General features: G+C 43.1%; 1 protein-coding gene across 27 annotated transcripts in view; it reads left to right on the forward strand.

Annotated features, from left to right (window-relative positions):
• Positions 1-24,655, forward strand: part of TTLL5 (tubulin tyrosine ligase like 5) — a 276,644-nt gene that overhangs the window by 140,637 nt on the left and 111,352 nt on the right. For 26 of the 27 annotated variants that reach the window (XM_073895591.1, XM_073895597.1, XM_073895596.1 and 23 more), the window contains one exon: positions 1,989-2,143. The exons of the other annotated variant lie outside the window; for it this stretch is intronic. In XM_073895591.1, the coding sequence (XP_073751692.1) occupies positions 1,989-2,143 (155 nt within the window). The remainder of the gene's footprint in view (positions 1-1,988; positions 2,144-24,655) is intronic. 27 annotated transcript variants of the gene reach the window in all.

A 24,655-nucleotide genomic window follows, 5' to 3' on the forward strand; every position in this document is an offset into this window, starting at 1 on the left:
TCTGCTTCTCCCTCTGCCCCCCCCCCCCCCCCCCCCCCCCCCCCCCCTTTTTCTCTCTCCCCCCCCCAAGCAAATAAATAAATAAATAAATAAATAAATAACATAAACTTAAAAAAAAAAAAAGAATTTCCGGATGAAAAAAACATGACAGCACTCCAGAATTCTTCTATTTATAAATGTCAGAATTACTAGGTTCTTAGGACATTTTTCTAGGAGAACACTTTTCCTGGAATGTCCATCTCCTATGCCACTTGGCTCTGGCGTCTCACACCCAACACCCTGCATTCGGCCCTGTGCCCTCCCTCTTTTCAGCAATCTCTCCCTGTACAACTGATTTTGAAATGTTTTTCCAAACGTCCTTTCTTTTCTGACTTCATTCTCATCTCACAGGTGTCAAGCTCACCTCACATCTGTATTTCTCATGATAACTTATATTTTCTCTTTTGGATTATAAAAGTAATCCATGCCCTTCACGAGTATATATCTGTGTGTATGTGTGTTGAAGGAAACTCGGATCTGCTTTCTGTAGTTTCAGAGTGTGGTTTTTTTTTTTTCTTTTTTCTTGAGATATCAGCATGGCTCTATATCATTAAGAATTCTTCGAAAAATTGTAGTGGACACATAATACTCCCTCATACGGACAGAGCAAAATTTACTTAACAACACTGCTAGCCATTTTGATCTTCCCATGTTCCAATATTAAAATCAATGCTTGTTTTCAAAATCTGTTCACAGTATAGTGTTATGGGGAAGAAGATGGGCTTTGGAGTTCCAAAGACCATGGTCCAGATTCTAGTTTGGCCATTTGTTCCTAGGCCTCAGTTTCCTTCTTTGTAAATGGGGATCATAATGGTACCTACCAACAGAATTATGACAGTTTAAAATAGGATGTATATAATGTACTCATTTACACAGAGCTTCAGACATTGTAAGTTCTGCTAAATAGTAACTGCAATTATAATAGTCACCATCGTTAATCATGGGCAATTAGTTTTTAGCACAGTTGCTAGAAGTTAGACGGTAGTACAAATACTTTGATACCTTTAATAATATATTGCCAAATTCTGGAAAGATTCTACCAATTTATAGTCACATAAATAGTATAAGTACATACCCTTGCCATTATTAGGTAGTATATTTTTTATTATTGTATATCCATGTATACACAAAAATGTTACCTTGTAATTTACATTTCTTTTTTTTTAAAGATTTATTTATTTATTTGAGAGAGCGAGAATGAGAGAGAGAGAGAGCACATGAGAGGGGGGAGGGTTAGAGGGAGAAGCAGGCTCCTCGCTGAGCAGGGAGCCCGATGCGGGACTTGATCCCGGGACTCCAGGATCATGACCTGAGCCGAAGGCAGTCGCTTAACCAACTGAGCCACCCAGGTGCCCTGTAATTTACATTTCTTTGATTGCCAGTGGAAATGACTAGTTTTAAATATTTAGATGGCTAATTATATTCCTTTTTTGTAAATTGTTTATTAGGGTCAGTGCCCATTTTTCTTTTGCCTGTGCATCTTTTTTCTAAATCAGTGAGTTCTTTTTATGTCATAAGAATCATTCTTCTTATGTATAACTAAAATGTATTGTGCATTTAGAAGTTGCAGATGAGGAAACAGGGCCAGAGAGGCTAAGTAGTTTGCCTAGTGTTTCAGACCCTTGCCTGGCACAGAGTAAATACGCAGTAAACTCTTGCTGTCTTTGTTACTAATCTTTGTATTTCATAGCACCTGGCACAGTCCAGCACTTTGCACACGGTAGGGGCAGAATACATACATGGTAACTTCTGTTGACACCAGCCACCCTCACTTCTCCTCTTTGGTGTGCACAGAAGCCAGCCGTTAATGGGTGCCTTGGTCACAGCCACTGTTTTAGCTCAGATGAATCGGCATCTCCTGAACTTGACTTGATTTTCTCCATCTGTTTTTAATGATACTTTCCGAAAACGCTGTAAAATCAGGTTATTTCCCCTCACTTCATTTCTAGGTAACAAACCTGAATTTGGCAAGTGGCGTCATAAACAGAAGCAGTGCTTCAACCCCCCCTACCCTTCGGCCTGTCATCAGTCCTAGTGGCCCGACATGGTCAATACAGTCAGACCCCCAAGCTCCTGAGAGCCACTCTACCCCTCCTGGAAGCAGGTATGTGAAGGGTTGTGGAATCATCGTTTTGGGTCACAAAGAGCCTGGGTCTGAAGAGAGTCTTTCCCACCTTGAACTCCCTGCACTGACGCCTGGGAGACAGGTACCTTTCTGCCTGCCCTAGTACTCTGGCACTTGAATAGAGGGCCTCGTTTGACTCATAAGACAGTTTGCGGGCAAATCAAAGGCAAAGGAAATTTCTGATACAGTTCAGTCAGCTCACTTTGGGGTGTGATGTGTTCAGTCCTTGCCTGTAGTCCACATTTTCTTGTTTTGACTTTTGACATTTTCTCCTTGTCTCCTCATTCTTGTTTATACCTTGTACTACATTTGCATTTCAATAACTTTGGACTCTTTTTTTTTTTTTGAAGGACATATTTGTTTTTTATGTTTTCATCTAGATTATATAATTAAACTCAAAACAGTCTCCCTGGACAATGCTCATTTGGGAAGTGGGAAGGAAATGTCCTTTATGTAGTTGAGCAAAGTGCAGAGGATAAAATCCAAATAGATTCTGGCCATAAAGTAAGCAACTTCTGAATTAGAAAAGAAGCCACTGTATTGAATTCTAGTCTTGATCCATATTTTAAATCCCCTATTAAAAAAAAATGTAAGAAATGGATTCCCAGTACATCTTGCATTAGTGGCTACTCAGAACGGGTTTAATTGTATCTGTCCCTGAGTGAAGTGAGCTAGAGAGGAATGTGACTGTTACGATGAAGTATTCTGTTCCCTCCGAATAAAGAAGCTCTGCCACAGATGTCCCTCCAAGTCCCCACCCCCGCGCCAGCTCTGTCAGCCTCTGCCAGCCGGCCACCTCTTAGCATGCTGCCTTGCCTCGTGGCTGCGAGGGGCGGCCAAAGACCTGGGCATGAAGGAAATACCTGTATGCTGTTGAAGTATCTGTTGGTGTTAGAATTATTACTGAAGGAACTAATTTGGGAAACAGAGACTCTGCCCAGGAAGCAACATAAACATAAGCATATTACATCATGCTTGAGTACAGTGTCTTTCATACCAGTAATCGTTGTGGTCAAGGGTGAAAAGAATCAACTGAGAGTTACAAAGAGTTGAAGACCGAGAGGCAGGACTGTTTCAGACGGGACATCCTCCCACGAAGTTCTCTTCGCAGAAGGCTGTCGTTGGGTGATTTACAGTCTACAGAATAACCACATTCCTAAAACATAAGTCGTAAAAAAGAATTCTGTTTATACCATAGAGCTTTATTTTCCATATAAAATATTTCCAAATATTCCATTTTCATGTTACAATCAGAGCCTTGTTTCTATGGAAAACATGTTCCCTGCAGTCTTGGGGATATTATCTGCCTATATGACAAGGCTGTAGCCATTTTCCATACTATAAACAAAATGTCAAAACTCCACATCATGACTGGGTTTAGAGCCTTCTTTCGGTAGCACCTGTTTGGCAGTGCTGAAACCCAGAAAGATGTGGGGATCCATCCGGGGCAGAGCCCAGACCTAGAGTCCAGCACTGTGAATGGCCTTCTCCTAGCCAGACTGTGCTTATGAGTGGCAGGAAAATAGCATATTACACCACTGACTTCAGAGCCCCTAGCACCAGGAAGTGGCCCCTGCAGAGTCCCTGGGCCTTTCCCCTTTTGAGTTAGTTGTACCCAAAGCAGCCCTCTCGTCACCTGCTCTTCAAGCCAAAGGGCCAGGTGTAAGGTCCCATTTCAGTCTAGGGTAGCCGCGGAAACCTTCCTCTGAGCCCGGGTAACCTCTGGTTGCCAGAACAGCCTAGAGGCTCAGCTTGTGGAATTCCCAGAGGTGTCCACCCCAAAGGAGTGCTAAGTGAATTCTCTGGGGTCCCTCCAGAGCTGGCTGTGACCTGGGCCACAGCCAGACCTCCAGCAGGCATTCTACCCAGTACCATACCCCAATTTCCATTTTTACCTGGTAAGTCACTGTTTTGTGGATAGTCTCTTGTTGCCCCTCTCTTAGTAGTAAGGGTGACTAAGTTCAATGAATATGGGATTAATAGCTTAGAGATCTGAGTTTTATGACTGGTTTTTGACACTAAGTGACCCTAAACCATTCATTTAATCTTTTTATTGGGCAAGCATACTTACGTATAAACCGGCCTGTTTTGAGAGCTTTTAGATTGCCCTTAAGGCACTTTGATCTCCCTGGAAGTGGGTGCTAAGTAAATAAGAGGTACTCTTACTAGTTCATCTACAATAGCAACAGTGGATTCCAGTGCTGATAAGCTCTGATAATTCCCTAAACCAGGGGCTGTCCTGTAAACAGTAACAAGACATAAAGAGAATCCTTCGCTGGCTGTGCTTTTCATCTGCATATTGGAGGATTCAGTGACTTGGTAGCCACAGGAATGAAAACTGGTGACTCACGAGAACTCTGCAAATAGTGTTATTTTTCATTTCCCTGTGGTGTTGCTATTGTTCTCAATTTTATGGATCACACAAGTTTTCACCAGACAACCTTGTTCTTCCCCCGCAGTTTTGAAGCCCCCCCACCCCAAATGCAGCCTCAGGGCTGTTGTCTCCCATTGGGTCAGTGTGAGCTCAGCCCAGCTCCTCAAATCCCTTGGTTCCTCTGGTCTGTCTGGAGTCCCTGTTCAAGCTTTGTTGTGGGAGAGGAAGGCAAAGAGCCCACGACTTGCCCAGACAGTCTGAGGCCTGGCCCTGTAGCTTGCCGTTCCCTAGACGCTCTGGAGCTGGACTTGGCCAGCCATTCCTCTGTTGTTACTTTTCAGAGGTAATAAGTGAGATTAATTGCAGGCCATTCTCCAGAAGAGAAAGTAGTCAGGGCCAAAATCAGTCACATGTTGAGAAGCCTGAGGTATACCTCTAAGCGAGGCCGATTTAGAATTATACAATAGGGCCTCCAGGATGCAGGTACCAAGCATTTGTGACCTCTTTTTTCTTAAAGGGATCAATTTCGCTTTCTAGATGTGGATACCTGGGTATCTAAGCTTTTCTTCAGCCAATGAGATGGGTAGGATTTTTCAGGCTGCCTTTTAGCTATACATTCTCTGGGCCCATGGGGTGTTGTAAGGGGCTGGAAGCCATAAGCAGAGGCATCTCCCCAGTACGGCCAGCCTTGCATGGAGTTGGACCACGTCAGGGAGGGGTATTTTCTAGGTGAGGAGCGCTCAGCGGGCTCACAGTGCATCTTTCTTTGTGAGACCTGGAAGGGTTACTGTAAAGTCTTGGCTGCTGCTTGGAAGGATTTGGGAAGGACAGGGCCTCAGACGGCTTGGCAGGAACCTGAGGCCCTGTTTTTTTCCAGTCCAACCCTTCCTTGTGGATCGAGCTGTCAGGGAATCCCACGAATGTCTGGCTTCTGCCCCTTTGTATGTTTTTCCAGCATTTGTCATTGAATTATTTTTATCCATCTCTGGCTTTTTCACACATGCAACCTGGGGATTTGTCTGTTCCTCGATATTAAAGGTGGGGGAGCTTGAAAGCAAAGCCATGAGTTTGTTCCTCCTTTTTGTGACAGGGCAAGACATCATGGGCTTGGGGTGCTCGGCCTGGCTGGCCCCCACTGTAGAGAACAGCATGGGGGAATGGGGTACAGTGAAGCACCAAATCTTAGAAATTGGGGTATATGTCACGTCACTCTCTCCCTCTGCCCTTTCATTCTCCAGAACTAAATTATAATGAGTCTGATACCCTGCTTTACATAATTTATAGGAACAAGTTTTTCAGAGATTTTGATTCTAGTTTAGCTAATACTTTTCTCCCTTCCTTTAGATTATTTCTTACAAATGTTGCTGGAGAGTCAGGTCTCTGACTTCCCATCTTTTCATTTTTAATCCTCAGAAAATACTGAGTTTGTTGTTTTAAAAAAACAAAAATACATCCTATTCATTTTCCATGTGTCAGGCATTTGGTTAGGCCCTGGGGAGTCATGATAAATAAAACAGGACTGTGCCTGATCTCACAGAGCTTATGGTCCGTGATCTATCTGTCATGTTCTCAGCATAGTCCTGGGTGCTGGGTATGGTCTAAAAGATTTGGAAGACCTAGTTTTTGATCACTCAGAGGTGACAGTCTAGCAGAGAAAAGGAGCTATATACACATGAAACAGTTACAGAGTAGTGTCAAGGGGCATATAGCAAAGATTTCAATCTGACGGCGCAGGCAGTTAGAAGAAAAAATATCGAGAAGAATGTGTAAGCATTTAATTCTGTCACCTGCTACAACATAGGTGAACCTGGAGGGCATTATGATAAGTGAAATAAGCTGGTCACAAAAGGACAAATACTGTATCATTCCTTTCATACAAAGTGTCTAATGTCGTCCAGATCAGAGAAACAGAAAGTAGAAAGGTGGTTGCCAGGGGCTGCAGGGAGAGGGAAGAGGGAATTAACATTTAATAGCTACAGAGTTTCAGTTTTGCAAGATGAAAAAGTTCTAGAGCTCTGTTGTACAACAGTGTGAATGTACTTTACTGAACTGTACACACAGAAATGGTTAGATGGTGTTTTTAAACTTAGGTGTTTTTTACTACATTAAAAAAAGGGGTATTGTAAGGGCTTAAAAGAGAGTCCCATAGTTCCACAAAAATTATATTTAGTGACTAAAATGGCAAAGTTTTGCTCCTATCCTCTGCCCCTCTGTAGGGGGATTAGCCTCAGCCTAGTCCTTGAAATGCTTCTGTTTCTTTAAGAGTATGTTAACTTTATAGGAAAGGGGGCCGTTGACCCCTATGAGGCAGATGGCACGATGTAATAGAAGGAGAAGGAACTGTTGAGTTGGACAGACCTGGATGTGCCTGCCTTAAGTGTGTGACCTTGGGCGAATTACATTGCTTCTCTGGGCCACAATTTTCCCATCTGCTTAGATATGCAAATAAATACCTACCTCATTAAGTTGTTACAAGATTTAATTGAGTAGTGTATGTGAAAGGAGCCAGTTTAGTGCCTGGTTTTGGTGTAGATTGTTGATAACATTTCATTTCCTTCCCCAGAAGAAAAAAAGTTGAAATTGGACTTGCTTGGGATATGGTGTTGCTACCCACTTGGGTTAGTATCTAGTACAGAGGGAACTAGCCATTACCTGTGGGTGGTGTGCTCCTCGGGCTGGATCACAGAGCTGTGGCCTTTCCAGCTGAGGAAGGGAAAGCATCAGAGTGGAGCCAACAGGAGACTCTTCCTTTTTCTCTGACCCCTTTGTTGAAGGGTGACTTCTTTCTACTCACCAGGCCCTTCCTCTCTGCTATCTTCTTTTGAATGTTGAAATTTCCACTGCAGCTCGATGTTCTAGCCAGTAAACACTCATATTTTCCATCTATCCTGGGGGTCGAGCTTTGGGAGAGCTTTTCTCTGGAGGAGTTTGGAGCTTATAATTTTGTACTTTATACTGTTATATAAACAACACTCTCTAGCCAAAGAGCACAATCACAAAAAGAAACCACTTTTGGGGGGCCCTAAAAAAAAAAAAGGAAATTCTTTCATGTTCAGAGTTCTGTAGAACTTATTTCACTTCTTATTCTCCTTCCTTCTTTCCCATAAAATCAAGTTAACTTGTCCTTCCTCCTCCTGAGTCTTAGCTCTCACCCCTTGAGTAAAATGTTTCTTCAGCACATGTGTGATAAAGGCCTGTACTTCTATCTAAAGTTCCTCTGCTTCTTTTCTCACTCCACCAGACACATAACCTCTCAAAGGCTATGCTCTGTTTCAGTTCAAGCTCTGTGACAGATTCTACAATTCCTCCTTCCCCAAGAGAGCTGAGGGCCATAGGTGTTTGTGCCAAGGCCAGAATGATTGGGCTTCTGCCTATTGAAGGAATGTGGGTAAACCTAGGAAATGTGTCAAAGATCGCTGGCTGGACATCATAGCAGAGCCTGGGCAAAGTATGTGTGGGAATGTTTGGGCCTAGTATCAGGAGTGAAAGAAGTAGATCTTTTCTTATCTGCAAGCCAAAATGCAGGTTGCTTTGTGGTGTGCCAGTGTAGTGTTTTTTCAGTTCAGTATGCCTCCTCCCTACCCCCCAAAGTACCAAGTACCTTTCCTTAGGATTAAAATAGGACACATGTACACTTGGGCACACCCACGTTGCATGCACACAGTCATTGTTGGAGGCAAGACCCTATGTTATTTTTTAAATCTTTTTTTTTTTTAATTTTATTTACTTATTTGACAGAGAGCACAAGCGGGGGGGGCAGCAGGCTGAGGGAGAGGCATAAGCAGGCTCCCTGGGAGTCTGATGTGGGACTCGATCCCAGGACCCCAGGATCATGACCTGAGCTGAAGGCAGTCACTTAACCAACTGAGCCACCCGGGCGCCCAAGACCCTATCTTATTTCACTGTTGACTTTATAATTTTATATCTACCCACAGTTGGTGATTATTTTGACTCTAAGAGGCCTGAATGACAAAAGTCTACATATTAAGCTGAATGAGACTCCTTTTCTAGAATTAAGAAATTATATCAGAGTTACTTAATTCATAATTCAGTTTAATTCTCACATGGTTTTTCCTCTCTTCATTCATCTTTGCAAGTTAACTCCGTTTACCAGTTTTGAAAGAGCTTGGAAAGAATCAGAATGGTAAAGAAACACTCTTTCTTTCCGACTTCTGTAGAGAGACATTGATGACCCAGTTTTAAAGCTTACTGTTGACTCCATGAATTTCTAGAAGGAAGACTAGTCAGCTTTCCTGAACCTGTAGCTGAAGACCCCGTCCTCCCTCCATCCTCCCTCCCACTCTTCTTTCTTTTTATTTTATTTTATTTGGCAGAGGGAGAGAGAGAATCCCAAGCAGGCCCCACGCCCAACTTGGGGCTCAGTCTCACAACCCTGAGACCATGACCTGAGCCGAAATCATGAGTCAGATGCTTAACCGACTGAGCCACCCAAGTGCCCCTCCCACTCTTATTTTTGTTAAGACTTTCAGCATGTTACCAATTAAATACAACTAAGAAATCATTGCTTTTTTTTTTTTTTTTAAGATTTTATTTATTTATTTGAGAGAGAGAGAGACAGCACAGGGGAGCCCAACACGGGGCTTGATCCCAGGATCCCGGGATCATGATCTGAGCTGAAGGCAGATGCTTAACCGACTGAGCCACCCAGGCCCTCTGCTTTTTTTTTTTTTTTTTTTTAAGTCCTAGGATTTAAGGGGCTAAAAGGAAAAAACTCCCTGTACCTATGTTTTAATAAAAGAAAACAATAGACTGATAGTATCTGAAAAGGAGTAAAGATCCTCTCTTCCCTTGCAGCCACTTTGAGAAGCAGTTTTGGCATAGGTTCTGGCTTGGGTATAGGTTCTTGATAATTCTTAGTTCCCTTTCCAGAAAAGAAAGGAATGTAAAATTAGACTGACTGAAGACATATTCCTACACCACTTCATGTAATACTTAGACTAGATACATAGTAGGGAAAACAGGTATACCTAATCATAACACAACACTGAGGTTTACACGATCTACTTTTATTGTGAAGTCAGTATCCATAAATTAAAATTTTGATTATAAACCAAGAAAATGCTCCTAAAGAAAGATAACCAAAGAGAAGCTAAACTTAAAAGGGCATTTAAATATGGAGCCAAGTGTTCTTTGGGAGATGCTAGGAAAGCTTTAGGTGGGAGAGAAGCAGTGTATGAGAGCCTAGGAATTCAAAATGTCACATCATATGGCAGGCCCCTGGGGTTCGTAATAAGTAACAGTAGAACTCTTGTCTTAATTGGACCTTCTTCTGCTTCAGACACAGTACGGGGATATTTTTGGCTTTCATGAATTATCAGGCTAAGACTTGTATTAATTTGGCTTCAAAGCCAATAAGCAATACCATGTTTGGCCTGGTTCTTAAAAATAAGTTTTACTATCTTTCCGTGATGAAAATGAAATATGGATGCATCTCAGTAATGTGACTATAATCTAGAAGGATTTAGATGAGAAAAGGAGGCTTTCTGGCATAGCAGGTAAGGAAACCATAAAGGGGGTTTATAGGTGAGCTAGAGGAAATCAAATTATGTTCTTCTGGAACTTTGCACCAAGGAAAATTGAAATATTAATTAATAAAGAAATATTAATTAATAAAAAAATAAAGTCTTAATAAAGACTCTGTCTATATTATTAGTGTTCTCAAATAATCTTGCTTAGCTACATGAACCCAATGCATTTGGAATACTAGCCCCCAAAAGAAGAGTTCTGTTACCTTCTTCACCGAATAATTAGTATATTGAAATATTTGAAAAAGAGGAAAGGTAAAACTGGCATTAAGTAGCATCACAGATGGGAAATGGCATCCTCTGGTAGTTGTTAAAACAATGTTATATCTCCTAAACACAAGACACTGGGCTGAGCTGTGAAGGAGGTGTTAGGGTCTCTGTTCTCAAGGAGGAAAGTTAATAGTCCTATCAATGCAAGTACTGTGAAACAGTATGTGCTTAATTGTTGAAGAAGAGGGTTATCCTGTAGGTACAAATTCAGAGGGGAAATTGACCACTAACTGGAGAAGCTGACAAAAGGTCCATGGAGAGGAAAGGGGCATGAGCGGAATCTGGAAGGGCAGATGGGGCGTGGGTGGGCGAAGAGGCTAATAGTAACAAATTAAGAGGTAATTGCACATTTACTTTGTGCTCAACACTATTCGAGGATCAAAGTAATGTGATTCACACTCCTGCTAAGTTAGAGGTGACAGTTCAGCAGGGTGGTATAAAAAAAACTGCCCTAAATGTGTGTTTACTTTTTTCACATAAAATGCAAAATGAGTGATTAAAAGAGGGCACATAGGTTCAGACGAGTCACAGTTCAGAAAAGGTACTGAAGACAGGTGGAAAGAGAAGACTCTGCAGAGGAAGGTTTTAAGGTAGAGTATGAATTCAGTCCTTGACTGTGTAGGCTACGGACAGGTGAAGGACAGGAGAGGAGGGAGAAGACCCGTAATGTGCAAGGTGTTGTAAACATTTGCAAGCGACAGGGAATGGGGACCAGTCTGGCTGAAGCAGAGTGTTTCTGTTTGAAATACCATGCATTGGTCAAAACAGTGAGTTTTGAATGATAGAAACTGAAATTCACAAGCTGGCTCTGTTGTACAGATTTTTCAGTTTGTATAACTATAAAGTCCTGAAGTTGGTGTTGGTGAAGTATCATTAATCATACTTCCTGCTGTCTTCCAGTTCACAGCTAAATGAGAAATTAGGGGGAAAAGTCAGCAAAATACTGGCTTTATTATTGAGAAAGATAAATTGGAGGAGATAGTCTATGAATATGGCACAGTTGGGCTTCAACCTCTCAGGTCTACAGCTTTCTAACTTGTTTTATTTAAAATCTAAAGATTGTTGGTAATTTCCCTGATAATAAAATTTTTAAGGAAGAAATAAAAAGACCTAATGCAACATAGTCTTAAAAATGAAAAAAAAAAAAGAAATAAAAACTTGGCCTGATTTCCAAAACGCACACCTGCATCTGGTCCCAAACTTTCCAGTATTATTTCTCTCTACACGTTCAGTTTCAGCAGTGATCAGAAATAAGCCTTGTGTGTTTGCCCTCAGCACTTCTATGCGTATGCCATTCCATAGCCCTCCCCCTATTAGTTTACTCTCTATGTACTGTCACTCCTTCAACAGAAGTGTAAGTTTCTTATTACTGTCGGATCCGAGCACCTTGGTTAGCAGTAGGGACTTAAAAATAAGAACAAATATTAAATGAATATTTATTAAGGAATTTAGACGTAAAGGAATTAGTAGATGGACACCCTGCCCCTCGCCTGCATCTGCACATGCTCACACCCTGTTCTGTGTAGGGTTTGGCTCAGTAGGGCATTTCTGCAGTCTTCCCTGTTCTTGAGCAATGCCATTAGGATTTCTCTTCCTTCCTCACCCACTGGACTCCTGTTCCTAAAAACTGTAATTCAGAGGATGCTCGGGCTAAGTGCTTGATTTTAATTCCTAGAGAATGGAAATTTGGGGCCCTTCCTATCCTAGTGAACTGAACAGTGGGGAAAAAAAGCCCTACCTAGTTCCTCCATTGAACTTAAAGCTCACAACACGCCCTCCCGCCCCGCCCTGCCCATGTCATCGGGTCTTTATTGCTTCTCCCTTGGACCCTATTCAGTTCTTTCATGTTATACAAAAATCAAAAGTGCCCTACAAGCAAGAGTTCCTCTTTCATCTGAGGGGTAGAGGCAGATATGGAAAAGGAAAAGACAGAGAACTTTTTAAACCCCAGCCTTCTCCCCACCCCCCCTAACCCACAGGAGTCTTTTAAGAGCCACTCCTAGAAGATGGTGCAAGTGGAAGGGTATCCACCATCTTGGACAGCCCAGGATGGGATAGTTACCTCTTTCCTCCAACCTTTCACATTGGTTGCCTAATGAGTTAGAGTGTTCACTGAATGTATGTTTTTGTGGTGTTCAGCTTTTTGGTGTTCTTTATAGTGGTTCCTCTCTTTTCACTGTCCTTGATTTGATAGACTCCCTGCGTGGTTGGTATGGCCGAGGCGTAATGTTGGGCCACCATCTCCCTACTCCATGTTCAAGTATCATTTCTTTATCTCTGCCATGACACTTGCCACTCCTCCTTATATTCTGGCTCTTTGTATATTTGTCTTACCTGTCATATTAGATTGTAAGCTTTGTGGGGCAGACATCAAGTCTTACACAATTTTACATCCTTATAGTGACCTGTACAAAGTCCTCAGTAAACGTTTGGTGAATAAGATCAGTGCTGTCCAATGCAGTCGCCACAAGCCAGGTGTGGATATTTAAATTTAAATTAATGATAGTTAAATAACATGAAAAAAGCAGTTGCTCAGTCCTACTAGCCCCATTTGCACAGGCTCATGGCTTCCTTATTAAGTAGCACAGGACTAAGACGGCTGACGGCTAACCCAGAAGATGTGATAAAGACCCAAGCTTGGTCAGTGGATTAAAAAAATCAAAAGGAATGAGTTTCCAAGAAAGGCATATTCTTGATTTTCCTCTTAGGCCCTTCTGTAGATGTCAAGCCTCTTTTGTTTAGATCTAGAGATTTACCACAGATGCTGTTCTTGAACTAATTTGTGGTGCTGGGAGGGGCATATTCTGATGCCTTGGGAGCCTCGAAAGCCCAGAGCTTCTGTATTACTAGTGGTCTAACCAATCAGAGCTGGGCTGACTGAGAGGAAGAGGATTTTTAAAGCAGATCCCAGCATTATCATTTTATTTTCTGAGATATGCCCATGGCTGAATATTGGGGAGAGGACTTGTTTCCCTACGCTCGCCCCCCCACCCCCCACCTGCTTGGCTGGGCTCTGACTTGGCTTATGGAGCTGCTATAGCCCTGGGGAACAGAGCCAAACATGCGGAAGCGGTTACGTGTACTAGCTCCCAGGGAAGCTGTGGCTAGCAGGGGGAGTGGGTGGGGTCCTGCCTGATGGCTTTTCAAAGAAGCCAGATCTTTGAAGTTTTGTTTTAGCAGCTGCCAGGTATGCTGCTTCAGCACTTTGCAGGCTCCCTCACTCTATTCCCCTATCACATTTTCTCTTGACTACATGTGCATCGTATACACATGAATGTTGGGAGGGTGAATACCAAACTGTGGAGCAAGTTGCTAAACACAACCCTCTTGCTTTTTCTTTTTACATGACTCTGCTGTGAAATAGCTACTTGAATGCTCCCTTTTCCCCTTTCAGCTGTGACCCTTTCTGACCACCTGCCAAAGGAGAGGCAAACAGAGTCCTCTTCTATTTTGGGAAAGTAGTAAGTTTCGAAAAACTGGAGGTCCTACATTCCTCTGATGGATTGGGTTATCACTCTGAGAATAGAACATCTCCCTTTTCCAAAAGCACAGATGACAGACAACCCGCCCCAGCAAGCAGCCCTGACACTTTTGGTCTTGGAGTAAATGTCTTGAACCTACCTTTTGTATGCCTTTGGATCTTCGGCATTTAGCACAGCGTCAACAGTACGTATTTATTAAATGATTGCCCTGGCCAACTGCTGTGCTGTGGGGAGGGACTAGGTAGGCACAGTACCCCTCTGAAGCCCACACTCTCGGAGCTTTCCCTGCTTCCTTGCTTTCCTGCTTAGTGACCCCCTCCCCCTGTCCAGTCTGCAGTAGCCTCGAGCTGTTTCCAGCTGCCCCCAGCCTTGCCCCTTCCTCTGGACTAAACTCTTCTGGAGTATAGTATCTGCTCCTTTGTGTAATTATCTAGCTATCTATCTAGTTAACTAGCTAGCTATGTATATATATCTTTTTTCTTTCTCTCCTGAGATGTAAGTCTTTAAAAGGCAAAGGCTAGATTTTATTCCTATCCCAGAACCCTGGACCAGGAACGGGAAGACCTAAATGCCAGTCTCAGGTCGACCTGGAACTTCCTGACTTGGGCTAAATCATTTGACAAAACTTAAGCCTCACTTTGCCATGTAGGGAGTGGCAATGCCCAGGTTTTTGTGGGGTTCGATGCCATCCTGTACGTGAACATGCTTTGTGAACTATAAAGGTCGGCACACGATTAGATCTCTTTGGTATTAATAGCACTTATCTCTGTCGAACAGTGATGTTTGTTTATGCTGCTGCTGATGCACAGACTAATCTCCCCATAGCTGAGGTAAATCACCAGCTCAGGCCCGCATTACTCAGCTTGGCACAAGTTTAAAGCATGAAATGGGCCATTCTAGGCCCTCTCTGTCATCACCTCTCTCTAAGTCTGCAGGTTCTTCCTTTCAGACCTGCACGGTCATTGTTTTTCTCACTAGTCTCCCCTTTTTCCCCTCAGGCCCTTGGCTGAGTTTTCTCTTCAACCCCCTCCATTCTTAACGAAGCAAGGTTGACCCATCCCATTTCCTGCTTTGGGTTGGATTTGCCAGCCCTGGCGGACCCTTCTCTTCCCTAGATGGCCACCCGCCTCCCGAAGCTCTGCCCCCCAGCAGCACTGGACCTTCATCATTCTCCCTCCACCCAGCCCGGCGCCCTCAGCAGCAGCCCACTCAGGACCCTTCCTGTTTGCCTGTGCCTGCCCTTGCTTTTCTGCCAGGCTGTCCCCCAGTCCCCCCTTCCCATGGCATCTCTTCCTGCATTTTCTTCCTTTTCCTGGGCTCAGACTTTTCATCCAGAAAGGCTCCTCCCCCTTTCAAGACCCTGAAGTTTGGTGCATCACCACGTGTGTGTCACCCAGTCCCCGTCACCTTAAGTAGATAAACAAGCACTGCTGCTTTTTAGGGCTATCACATGGCTTGAGAAGGTCCAAATTCCTTTATTTAAATTATTGAAGATCTCACATTTAAATGCGATGACCTGGTATTTGAGAGCATGCATTTTAGAGACAGACCAATTTGGATCCCTCCCTTTTTTAGCCACTTGCTAGCTATGTCGCTGAGGGCAAGCTCTTTGAATCTACTATTATTACATCTAAATGAAGACAGAATGCCTACTTCCTAAGGATATTCTGAGGAGCAGATGAAAATTAAGCGACATGAGAAAAACACTTTTAGAAAGTGCCTGCCATAGAGTAAGTGCTTAGTAAATGGGAATTACTGGAAACATTTCCATGTCATCTGTCCATACCCTGTTCTACAGGTATTAGAAATTGAAGTTAAGTGGTTTGTGTAAATTCCCCCCCCCCACCTGGTAATAAAGTAAGGACTAGAACCCAGGGCTTCAAATCTTCTGCCTGATGAACTTTCCATGTGATCCCTCTAACTCCGCCAAAGGCTTATTCTAGTTTCCTTTCTTTGGTGGAATGTTAATTTACTCATGCGTTTGTTCATTCAGCAAACAATTGCATGACTGTGATGTTGTCAGGCTCTGGGTGGAGAGAGACCAGAATGATGAACTCCATTGGTTGAAAGCTTGGTCCAGTGGGTAGGAAATAGTCACTGTGAAGAACAGTCACAGTCCAAAAAACATACTGACAAAGGGCCTTTTGGGGCCTTGGGGCATAAGCTCAATCAGAAGAAAACCAGAGTAGGCTTGCAGAGGATAGATTGTTGTGTTTTGCTAGGTGAGAATGGCTGAGAAGCGGGCAAGAGCACTCCTGAAGTGCAGTGTCATGGGACAAGTAGGGGATGGTTGAGGATGAGGAGGCAAAGTTCAAGTGCTCGATACGCCATTCTAAGGGGATTTTATCCCAGTATCTGCCCTGTTAATTAACGTCAACCAAAAAAGTCAGGGGAAGGTGTACGTGGGTGTGTGATTTAACATTGCTGGGTCTTTGTACCTAATGTTTTCACTCTCTTTCTCTTTCCCATTCATTTGTATCTGGGAAATTCTTTTTGTCATTCTGGATCCAGCTCAGTGCTAACCCTTAGTCTGCACTTTCTCCGATCATCTCACATGGAGGCGGCCTACTTGCCTGTGGCAGTCACACTGTGTCATAATTCATTTTCATGTCTTCCCTCTACCACCTCCTTTGAAGTGAAGACTTAAACATCTTTATGTTCCTGTCCCTCACTGTGGCGTCTGACACGGAGTAGCCACCAACTTAATGTATATTGAATGAACGTAAATGCCTCTAGGTTCATAATCACAGCCCAGACTTCCACCTGGGCAGCTCTTTAGCCAGTGCCTGTGTTTAGTGGCACGAAAATGTAGATGGATCAGGTCAAGACTTTTCTCCTTTACCCAGAACCATAACTCAACATGCTTGCCATTGTTAGGGTCTGAGCTTTGGCTTCCTCCAGTAAGGAACCCTAACACTAAGTAGGTCAAAAGCCTGCTGCAGCCCAGAAACCGTTTTTGTGTTGGCAGCACACTATGCTCAACATACCTGAAAGGATTGGAAGACTGAAGACAGTCCTCAGCCCCGTAAATGCCACCCAGTGAAATCAGTATTAAAGTAGAGCAGTGTCTCACAGCATCCACTAAACTGTCTACAGTTATACTCCTCACTTGGCCATTTTTCAGGACTGTGCGGCTGTTGGAGTAGTACTATTTATTTACAGCCCTGACTAGACTACTACATGCACAAGGCAAAGCTTCTTCATATTCAAATAAACATACAATCTGTATTTGGGACCAGCTTGATGTCACATTCTCTCACATGTTGCACATATACACTGCTCTGCACTGTGCTGCAAGATCTGAACAGCTCGGCACTCTTCTGACAGACATAGCTGTAACATGCCTGGATGGCTTAGTTGGCTGAGCATCGGACTCTTGATTTCGGCTCAGGTCATGATCTCGGGGTCATGAGATTGAGCCCAGTGTGTTGGGCTCCACGAGGGGGATGGAGTCTGCCTAAGATTCTCTCCCTCTGCCCCTCCCCCCCAAATAAATAAAACAAAATGTATAGTTAAATATCTTTTACATACTGATCAAACTTCACACTTTATGAAGTTTTCTCAGTACAGAAGAGGTGAGAATCTCTCTCTTAAGGCTTTAGTGAAGAGATGCATTGTAATTCAATAGCAGGCCATCATGGTAATCTACCCTGACATGTGCCATGTTAGGAAAACAGGCCACTCTGATAGGATAGTGCTTTAAAGCTAAGTTTTCTTTTCCTTTTAAAATGTGTTATCTAAGTAACTGCATAACAAATTATCTCCAAGTTTAGCAGCCTAAAACAACAAACATTTATTATCTCAGTTTCTGTGGGTCAGGAATTAAGGAGCAGCTTAACTGGGTGGTTCTGGCTCTGGCTCTTTCATGAGGTGGCAGTTAAGATGGCAGCCGAGAGGGCTGCAGTCATCTGAAGGCTTGCCTGGGGCTGGAGGATCTACTTCCATGATGGCTCACTCTCACATGGATGATGAGATCATGCTGGCTGTTGGCAGGAGGCCTTTGTTTCTCACCACATGGACTTCTCCACAGGGCTGCCTGCATGTCCTCATGACATGGCAGCTGGCTTCCCTCAGAATGAATGACTCAAGAGAAAGACAGAAGCCACAATGTCCTTTATGACCCAGCCTCAGAAGTTATATACCATCATTTAAAAAAAATTTTTAAATTGTGGTAGAATACAGATAACATAAAATTTACCATTTTAACCCTTTTTAAGTGTACAGCTTAGTAGCATTAAGTACATCACATTGTTGTGCAACCATCACCACCATCCACTTCCAGAACTCTTTCATCTAGCAAAACTGAAACTCTGTACTCATTAAACAGTAACTTCCATGCCCTCTCCCCTAGCTTGTGGCAGTCACCGTTCCACTTCCTGTCTCAGTGAATCAGACTATTCTAGGTACCTCATATTAGTGGAATCATACAATATCTGTCCTTTTGTGACTGGCTTATTTCATGTAGAAGAATATCCTCTAGGTTTGTCCATGTTGTAACATCTGTTTGAATTTCCTTTTTTTTTTTTTAAAGATTTTGTTTATTCATTTGAGACACAGAAATACAGAGAGAGAGAGAGAGAGAGCGTGAGCAGGGAGAGAGGCAGAGGGAGAGGGAGAAGCAGGCTCCCTGCTGAGCCAGGAGCCCGATATGGGGCTTGATCCCAGGACCCTGGGATCATGACCTGAGCCGAAGGCAGACGCTTAACCATCTGAGCCACCCAGGTGCCCCGAATTTCCTTCTTTTTTAAGGCTGAATCCTATGCCATCGTATGTATATACCACATTTTGTTTATCCATTTATCTGTTGATGAACACTTGGAGTGCTTCCACCTTTTGGCAGTTGTGAATAATGCTGCTATTAACATGAGTGTGCAAATACTTACTCGTGTTCCTGCTTTCAGTTCTTTTGAGTATATATCCAGTGTGGAATTGCTGGGTCATATGATAATTCTATTTTTTCCAAACTTAATTAATTCACTTGATTTTTCTTGTATAAATATCTTACATGGTGTCCACAGATGGAGTCTGACTCCTCTACACGGAGACTCTGGTGTAGCTCCTTACTAGATGGTCGATGGTGAGTTCCTTGGAGGGTTACCTGATTAACACAGTCTCTTCCCAGAGGTTGGGTGACATAGCTATAGGTCTTGGAGATGGCATCCAAGATGGCCTTGGTAAAGTTCCCCAGAGTGGCAGTGCATCCCCTGGGCAAGGTGTAGCAGTCACTAATACCAGCCATCAGCAGCAGCTTTTTGGGCAGAGTAGCTGAGATGCCAGTGCCTCTCAGGCTGAGGAATGAGGCATACTGGCATAGAGCTTCAACAGCTGGTCACCTTGCAGGGGTTGGTGTGGGACCTGTCAGTCTTGGTGCCGGAGTACTCTCACTGCATGGTGGCAGTGGAGAGATTGGCCAGGGTGATGGCCCTGTGAATGGCAGTAGCTACCTCCTTAGAGCATTTACCCAGATTGACATGGCTCTTGTGGTTCCCCAATGGCGAAAAATGCTTTGAACCTGGTTCCCTGGCCAGCCGGGATCTGCTTTTGCACAGGCATAATCTTCCAGCTCACCATTAATGGTCATCTCTGGGGAAAAGTCCATGACCCCTTAGACTCCTTGATGGGCAAAGGAGAAGAGATAGATTTCCTCCAGGGACTTGATGATCATGTCCTTGACCAGGTGGCCCAGCTTGGTGACAGGCAGCCACTTGTCCTCAGCCTTGACTTAGTGAGCTCTGTGGCTCAGCACACCCGCAACTGTGGTCCCAGAAGCTGTTGCCCAAACTTCTGTGGAAGCTGTTGCTTCCAGGTTTCCCACAGCACACTCATCATCTGCCGTTTGGTGTTTACTTGGAGAAGGGCAATTCTTTTTTTTTTTTTTTTAAGATTTTATTTATTTATTTGACAGAGAGAGACACAGTGAGAGAGGCAACACAAGCAGGGCGAGTGGGAGAGGGAGAAGTAGGCTTCCCATGGAGCAGGGAGCCCGATGTGGGGCTCAATCCCAGGACCCTGGGATCATGACCTGAGCCAAAGGCAGACGCTTAACGATTGAGCCACCTAGGCACCCCGGGCAATTCTGATTTTAATGTTTTGAAGAACCATCATGCTGTTTTCCATAACAGCTGCACCATTTTACATTCCTGCCAGCAGTGTACAAAGGTTATAATTTCTCCACATCATCACCCATACTTGTCATTTTCTACTTTTTTGGATAGTAGCCGTCCTTATGGGTGGGAGGTAATATCTCATTGGGGTTTTGATTTGTACTTCCCTAGTGATTAGTGATGCTGAGCATCTTTTCATGTGCTTGTTAGCCATTTGTGTATCTTCCTTAGAAAAATGCCTAGTCAAGATTTTAATGGAGTTTGTGTTTTCGTTTTTCTGAATTTTGTATGTATTTTGGGGTATTAATCCCTTGTCAGATATATGATTTGGAAATATTTTTTCCCATTTCCTAGGTTGCCTTTTTACTCTGTTGTTAGTGTCCTTTGAAATGCAAAAAAAATTAATCTTGATGAATACAATATTTCCATGTTTTTTTTCGTTGCTTGTGCCTTTGGTGTCATATCCAAGAAATCTTTGCCAAATCCAATGTCATGAAGTTTGTGCCCTTTGTTTTCTTCTAAGAGTCTTACCATTTTATCTCTTGATGTTTAGGTCTTTCAAATACACTGTCGTTTTTGCAGCATCTTATTGTTGACACAGGCCACCTCTATTCAGGATGGGAGGAGACGACTCGAGGGTGGGGGAATTAGCAGGAGGTGGGGATTGTTGGGGGATATCTTGAAGGCTGATTCCCACAATAATTCAGGTACATATTTTTAAAAGTTAAGTAATTCTGTAAGATTTATAGTGAAAATGGGAATCCTTTGCTCCTTTTTTTTTTTTTTTGGTGGTGCTGGAGATGAGTTTTATTGGCTTTCACTTTTCTCGGGGAGCACCAGCTCCCCGCCGGTCCCCGCAGTCTGGCCGTGTGAACTCACACAGGGATTCCTTTGCTCTTTCTTTCCCCACTGCTCTAATGTTAATTTCCACACCTCAGCAATAACTCCTTTTAATTCTTTTAAGTGGCTATTTCCCTTCATATTTCTAAATCATATGTTTATTCTGCCATTTTGGACTTTGCATTTTATATATTACTTATTAACTTCCTATCGAGAGATGGAAGTTTAGCATTCTTATACTGTCTCCTCCCGGCATAACCCCTGCCACACACACACACACACACACACACACACACACACACACACATTCACACACACACTTTCCCTCCTCCCATCCTTGCACTACACATATAGTATGAATTTTTGCTTAATCAGTGTTCACTGTTTTCATCATCATGACTATGCCCTTAGAAACTTTTAGGCCTCTTAGAGTCATCTTTTCTCTCCTATTTATCCACTTGTCTTGTCTGAATTTCTGGGGGATTCTCTTAATAATTTCTTATACTATCTGTTTACCTATGTCCAACTTGATACATGTTGTGAAATGAAGAAATGTTCTGAGCTTCAAATTTCTTCCAGTTCAAGACAATTTACACATTGCTGCAAACCCATGGGGGGGTGGGGGGAATATATGTGCGTATACACACACACACACACACACACACACGTTGTAATTAATATGATATATAATATACCTAACTATATATTTTCCAGTTTTCAATAGACCTGAAGTATTTCCATATTTTAAAAAATTAGTTGTACAAATAATACACACATGTAGCCATATCATAAAATAATCTAATAAATATATACAGATTGTGAGGAGGTAAAGGCCTCTCCTCAGAGACGACCATCATTAAAAGCTTGATTTGTTTATTTTTGCATATATTTTTCTGTGACTTTTTTTCCTTCCTAATGTCTCCATGTTGTTTTTGGTCTGTTTATATAAATTAAGTATTTTTAGCTACTATGTAGTTTCCCAAAGTATGAATGAACCATAATTTATTATACCATAAAGAGCAGTATGTTGTATCCAATTTAGGCATCTGCAGTGAGCACCTTATACATATATCTGTGTGTGCATGTGCAAGTATTTCTATAGGTTATGTTCCAAGAAGTGGAATTTGTTGCATCAAATGCTGTGTATACTTTGAATTTTTTATAGTTATTGTCAAATTGGCATCTACAAAGGCTATACTGATATCCCCTCTGGTCTGGAGTATAGAAGCATGCCCTTTCCCCACACCCTTGCCAACATTACACCATTGGTCTTCTTGTCTCTTCTGCTGGACTGTCACATCTCTTTCATAAACTCCCTCCCATTTTTACTGATGATGAAATTAGATCAGAATCTATTTTCAGATATATCAGGGATGGTTTTTTGGGGGAGGAGTACAACTGAGATCGGGCCCAGCAGTGGGAAGATAAAGGGTTGTCGGTGGTCTCTTTCTTCTCTTAATGTCAGCTAAGACTAGAAAGAATCTCTGTGAGTCAGCTTCTTTCCACCACACTGCTTATTAGGTGTTTTTCTCTCCTGGTTTTGTTTTTGACTGATTTCATCCATGGAGCCTGACCCTTCCCCCTCCTTAAATAATGAATAACCAGAAAAGTCACAGAGCCCAGCAAACTGAGTGAAGGAAGCTTAAGGAAAATATTAAAAAGGAAGAAAAGTGTTTGATGTACTTTTAATATAAAATGTGGAAAAGTAGGGGAAGGCTGGGGGTTGGGGAAGGGAGGGGAGAGAGAGATTATTCACGGTAATGGGAACCAAATGTTGACTGGGAAAGCTGCAGTTCTCACACTCTTCCTGTAAACCCAGCGGCTTTTCAAAGTGATAATAATGAAGAGCCAACAGCACAGGACACGCCTTAACCCTTCCTTACCTGGACAGCTTCTTCCAGTCAGCTTTTCAGAGGCTGGTCCACTTTGACGAAGTCCTGGTATGTGGAGAATTTGTTTCCCTCTTGACACCCTGACAAAAGGAAGGAAGGTAGAGGCAAGTAGTAGAAGAATGAGTGAACACCTGCTTGCTAACCCCCCTCACACTGTGCCCAAGTTTCTCTTTCTGTGTTGGGCTTTAATATTGGACCGCGAAGCAGCCTGCTTGACCAATAGCTTACCAGTTTTGAAGTGCTATATCTTCTCCCTCTGCTGTCCAGAAGGGGACCTAGAAGGAGATGAGGACTGCCATGTAGCAGACAGGCGCTCTCTGTCCTTCAGGAATAATCCCACTACATGAAGGCCCTCTGTGGAGTCTGAAGTCCTCTTGGGTGCCGAGCGTGTGCACTCATCTGAAGGCCTGGGTCTCTGTTTCTCTTTGGAAGTCCTGTCATGCCTCCGTGGAATTGAGATGTAAAGACTTTGTGGAGCTGAAGGGCACTCCCTGACATGACTTCCAGGTGGTCAGGGACAGGCCTTTTAGCCCCGCCCTTTAACCACGGAGGGAGAATGAAAAGGGGGGAAGGGACGAAGATCCTGGTTCAGGTGGCTCTTCACTTCCATCTGGATTTAAACTTCGTTTAGGCACTTTTGAAAAGTCCATTTTGGGTAAGAAAGAAAGAAGTCTTATTTTTCAATGTCAAATATTTACGATTTTTGGGAGACAGCCCCCACGCGGAGGGCAGGTGGCACTGCAGGGCAGACAGGCGCTCAGACCCCCGCGGTTAGCTGAGCCGGTTGCTGGGCCTCTCCAGGCCTCAGTTGCCTCATCTGTGACTCGAGGCCTGGCTCGTCTCTGCCCGCCCCCAACGTGAAGGGTTTCAGCGAGGTAAAGCACGGAAAATGTTGAGCACGCTGCCGGGCATCTGCCTTTCTCCATCCTCTTCGTTACCCTCATATTGCCTGTGGCTAAAATTGAACTATCTCTTTGGTTTCAAATGGTTTTAAAAGACCTCTTTCGGACGATTTTATCTTTTTCATGTTTTACATTTAGGTCTATGATCTATTTTGAATCAGTTTTTGTATGAAGTATGAGGTTTATGTTGTGGTTCATTTTTTTGCCTATCAATATGCCATTGCTCCAGCACCATTTGTTAGTAAACAAATGGCTAATTTAAAAAGGGTATCCTTCCTCCATTGCGTTGGTTTTTCTAGCTTGTCAAAAATCAGTCAATATTTGTTTGGGTCGTGGATGATTTTGTTTTATTTTAAATATTTTATTTTTGGTACTGAGTCTTTGACTTTTTTTTTTTTTTCCCCTAAGTAGGCTCTACACCCATTGTGGGGCTTGAACTCATGACCCCAAGATCAAGAGTTGCATGCTGTATCAGCTGAGCCAGCCAGGTGCCCCGGGTCTTTGATGATTTTAGTATTCCTAAAACAAAGGCCTATAGCAATAATTGTTAACTCGAAAATCCTTAGCAAAGACTCTTAGGTTCTCATTTTCTATTCTTCTATGTTAACTGTGGAATCATACAGATTTAGGTTCAAAAGCAGCTCTTTCACTTACTCTGTATGTGAAGGTAAACCTGTTATTCAGCATAAGCCTCGGTGTCTTCACCTCTAATACAGAACAGTAACACCTGTCTCCGTGGGTTGCTGTGAAGGCTAAGCATGGTAAGGCATGTAAAGGGCTTCGCTTGAAGTCAGGCATTTAGAGAGTCCTCACGCTAATGGAGTAGTGGTGGTGAGAGCTGCATGTCTCCCTTCTTGGCCATCCTAAGCCGTCACTTACTCACGCCCTTTGCCTTCCCCAAAGCTGAGCTTTTTTTAGCCTTTCCGTGGTAGCTTCATCATGAGTGCATGAGTGATTCCAATTAAAGCTACTGTGCTATGCTTTACTTAGAGGACAGTTCTGACCAGTAACATTTCTATTTCAGAATACAGCAGATGAGAGGTCACTGTCTTACCAGCTGTAATTACAGCATCTCTGTACC

Source organism: Callorhinus ursinus, unplaced genomic scaffold, assembly GCF_003265705.2.
Source record: "Callorhinus ursinus isolate GAN/ISIS: 27379988/994484 unplaced genomic scaffold, GSC_fseal_2.0 scaffold8, whole genome shotgun sequence".
NCBI lineage: Eukaryota > Metazoa > Chordata > Mammalia > Carnivora > Otariidae > Callorhinus > Callorhinus ursinus.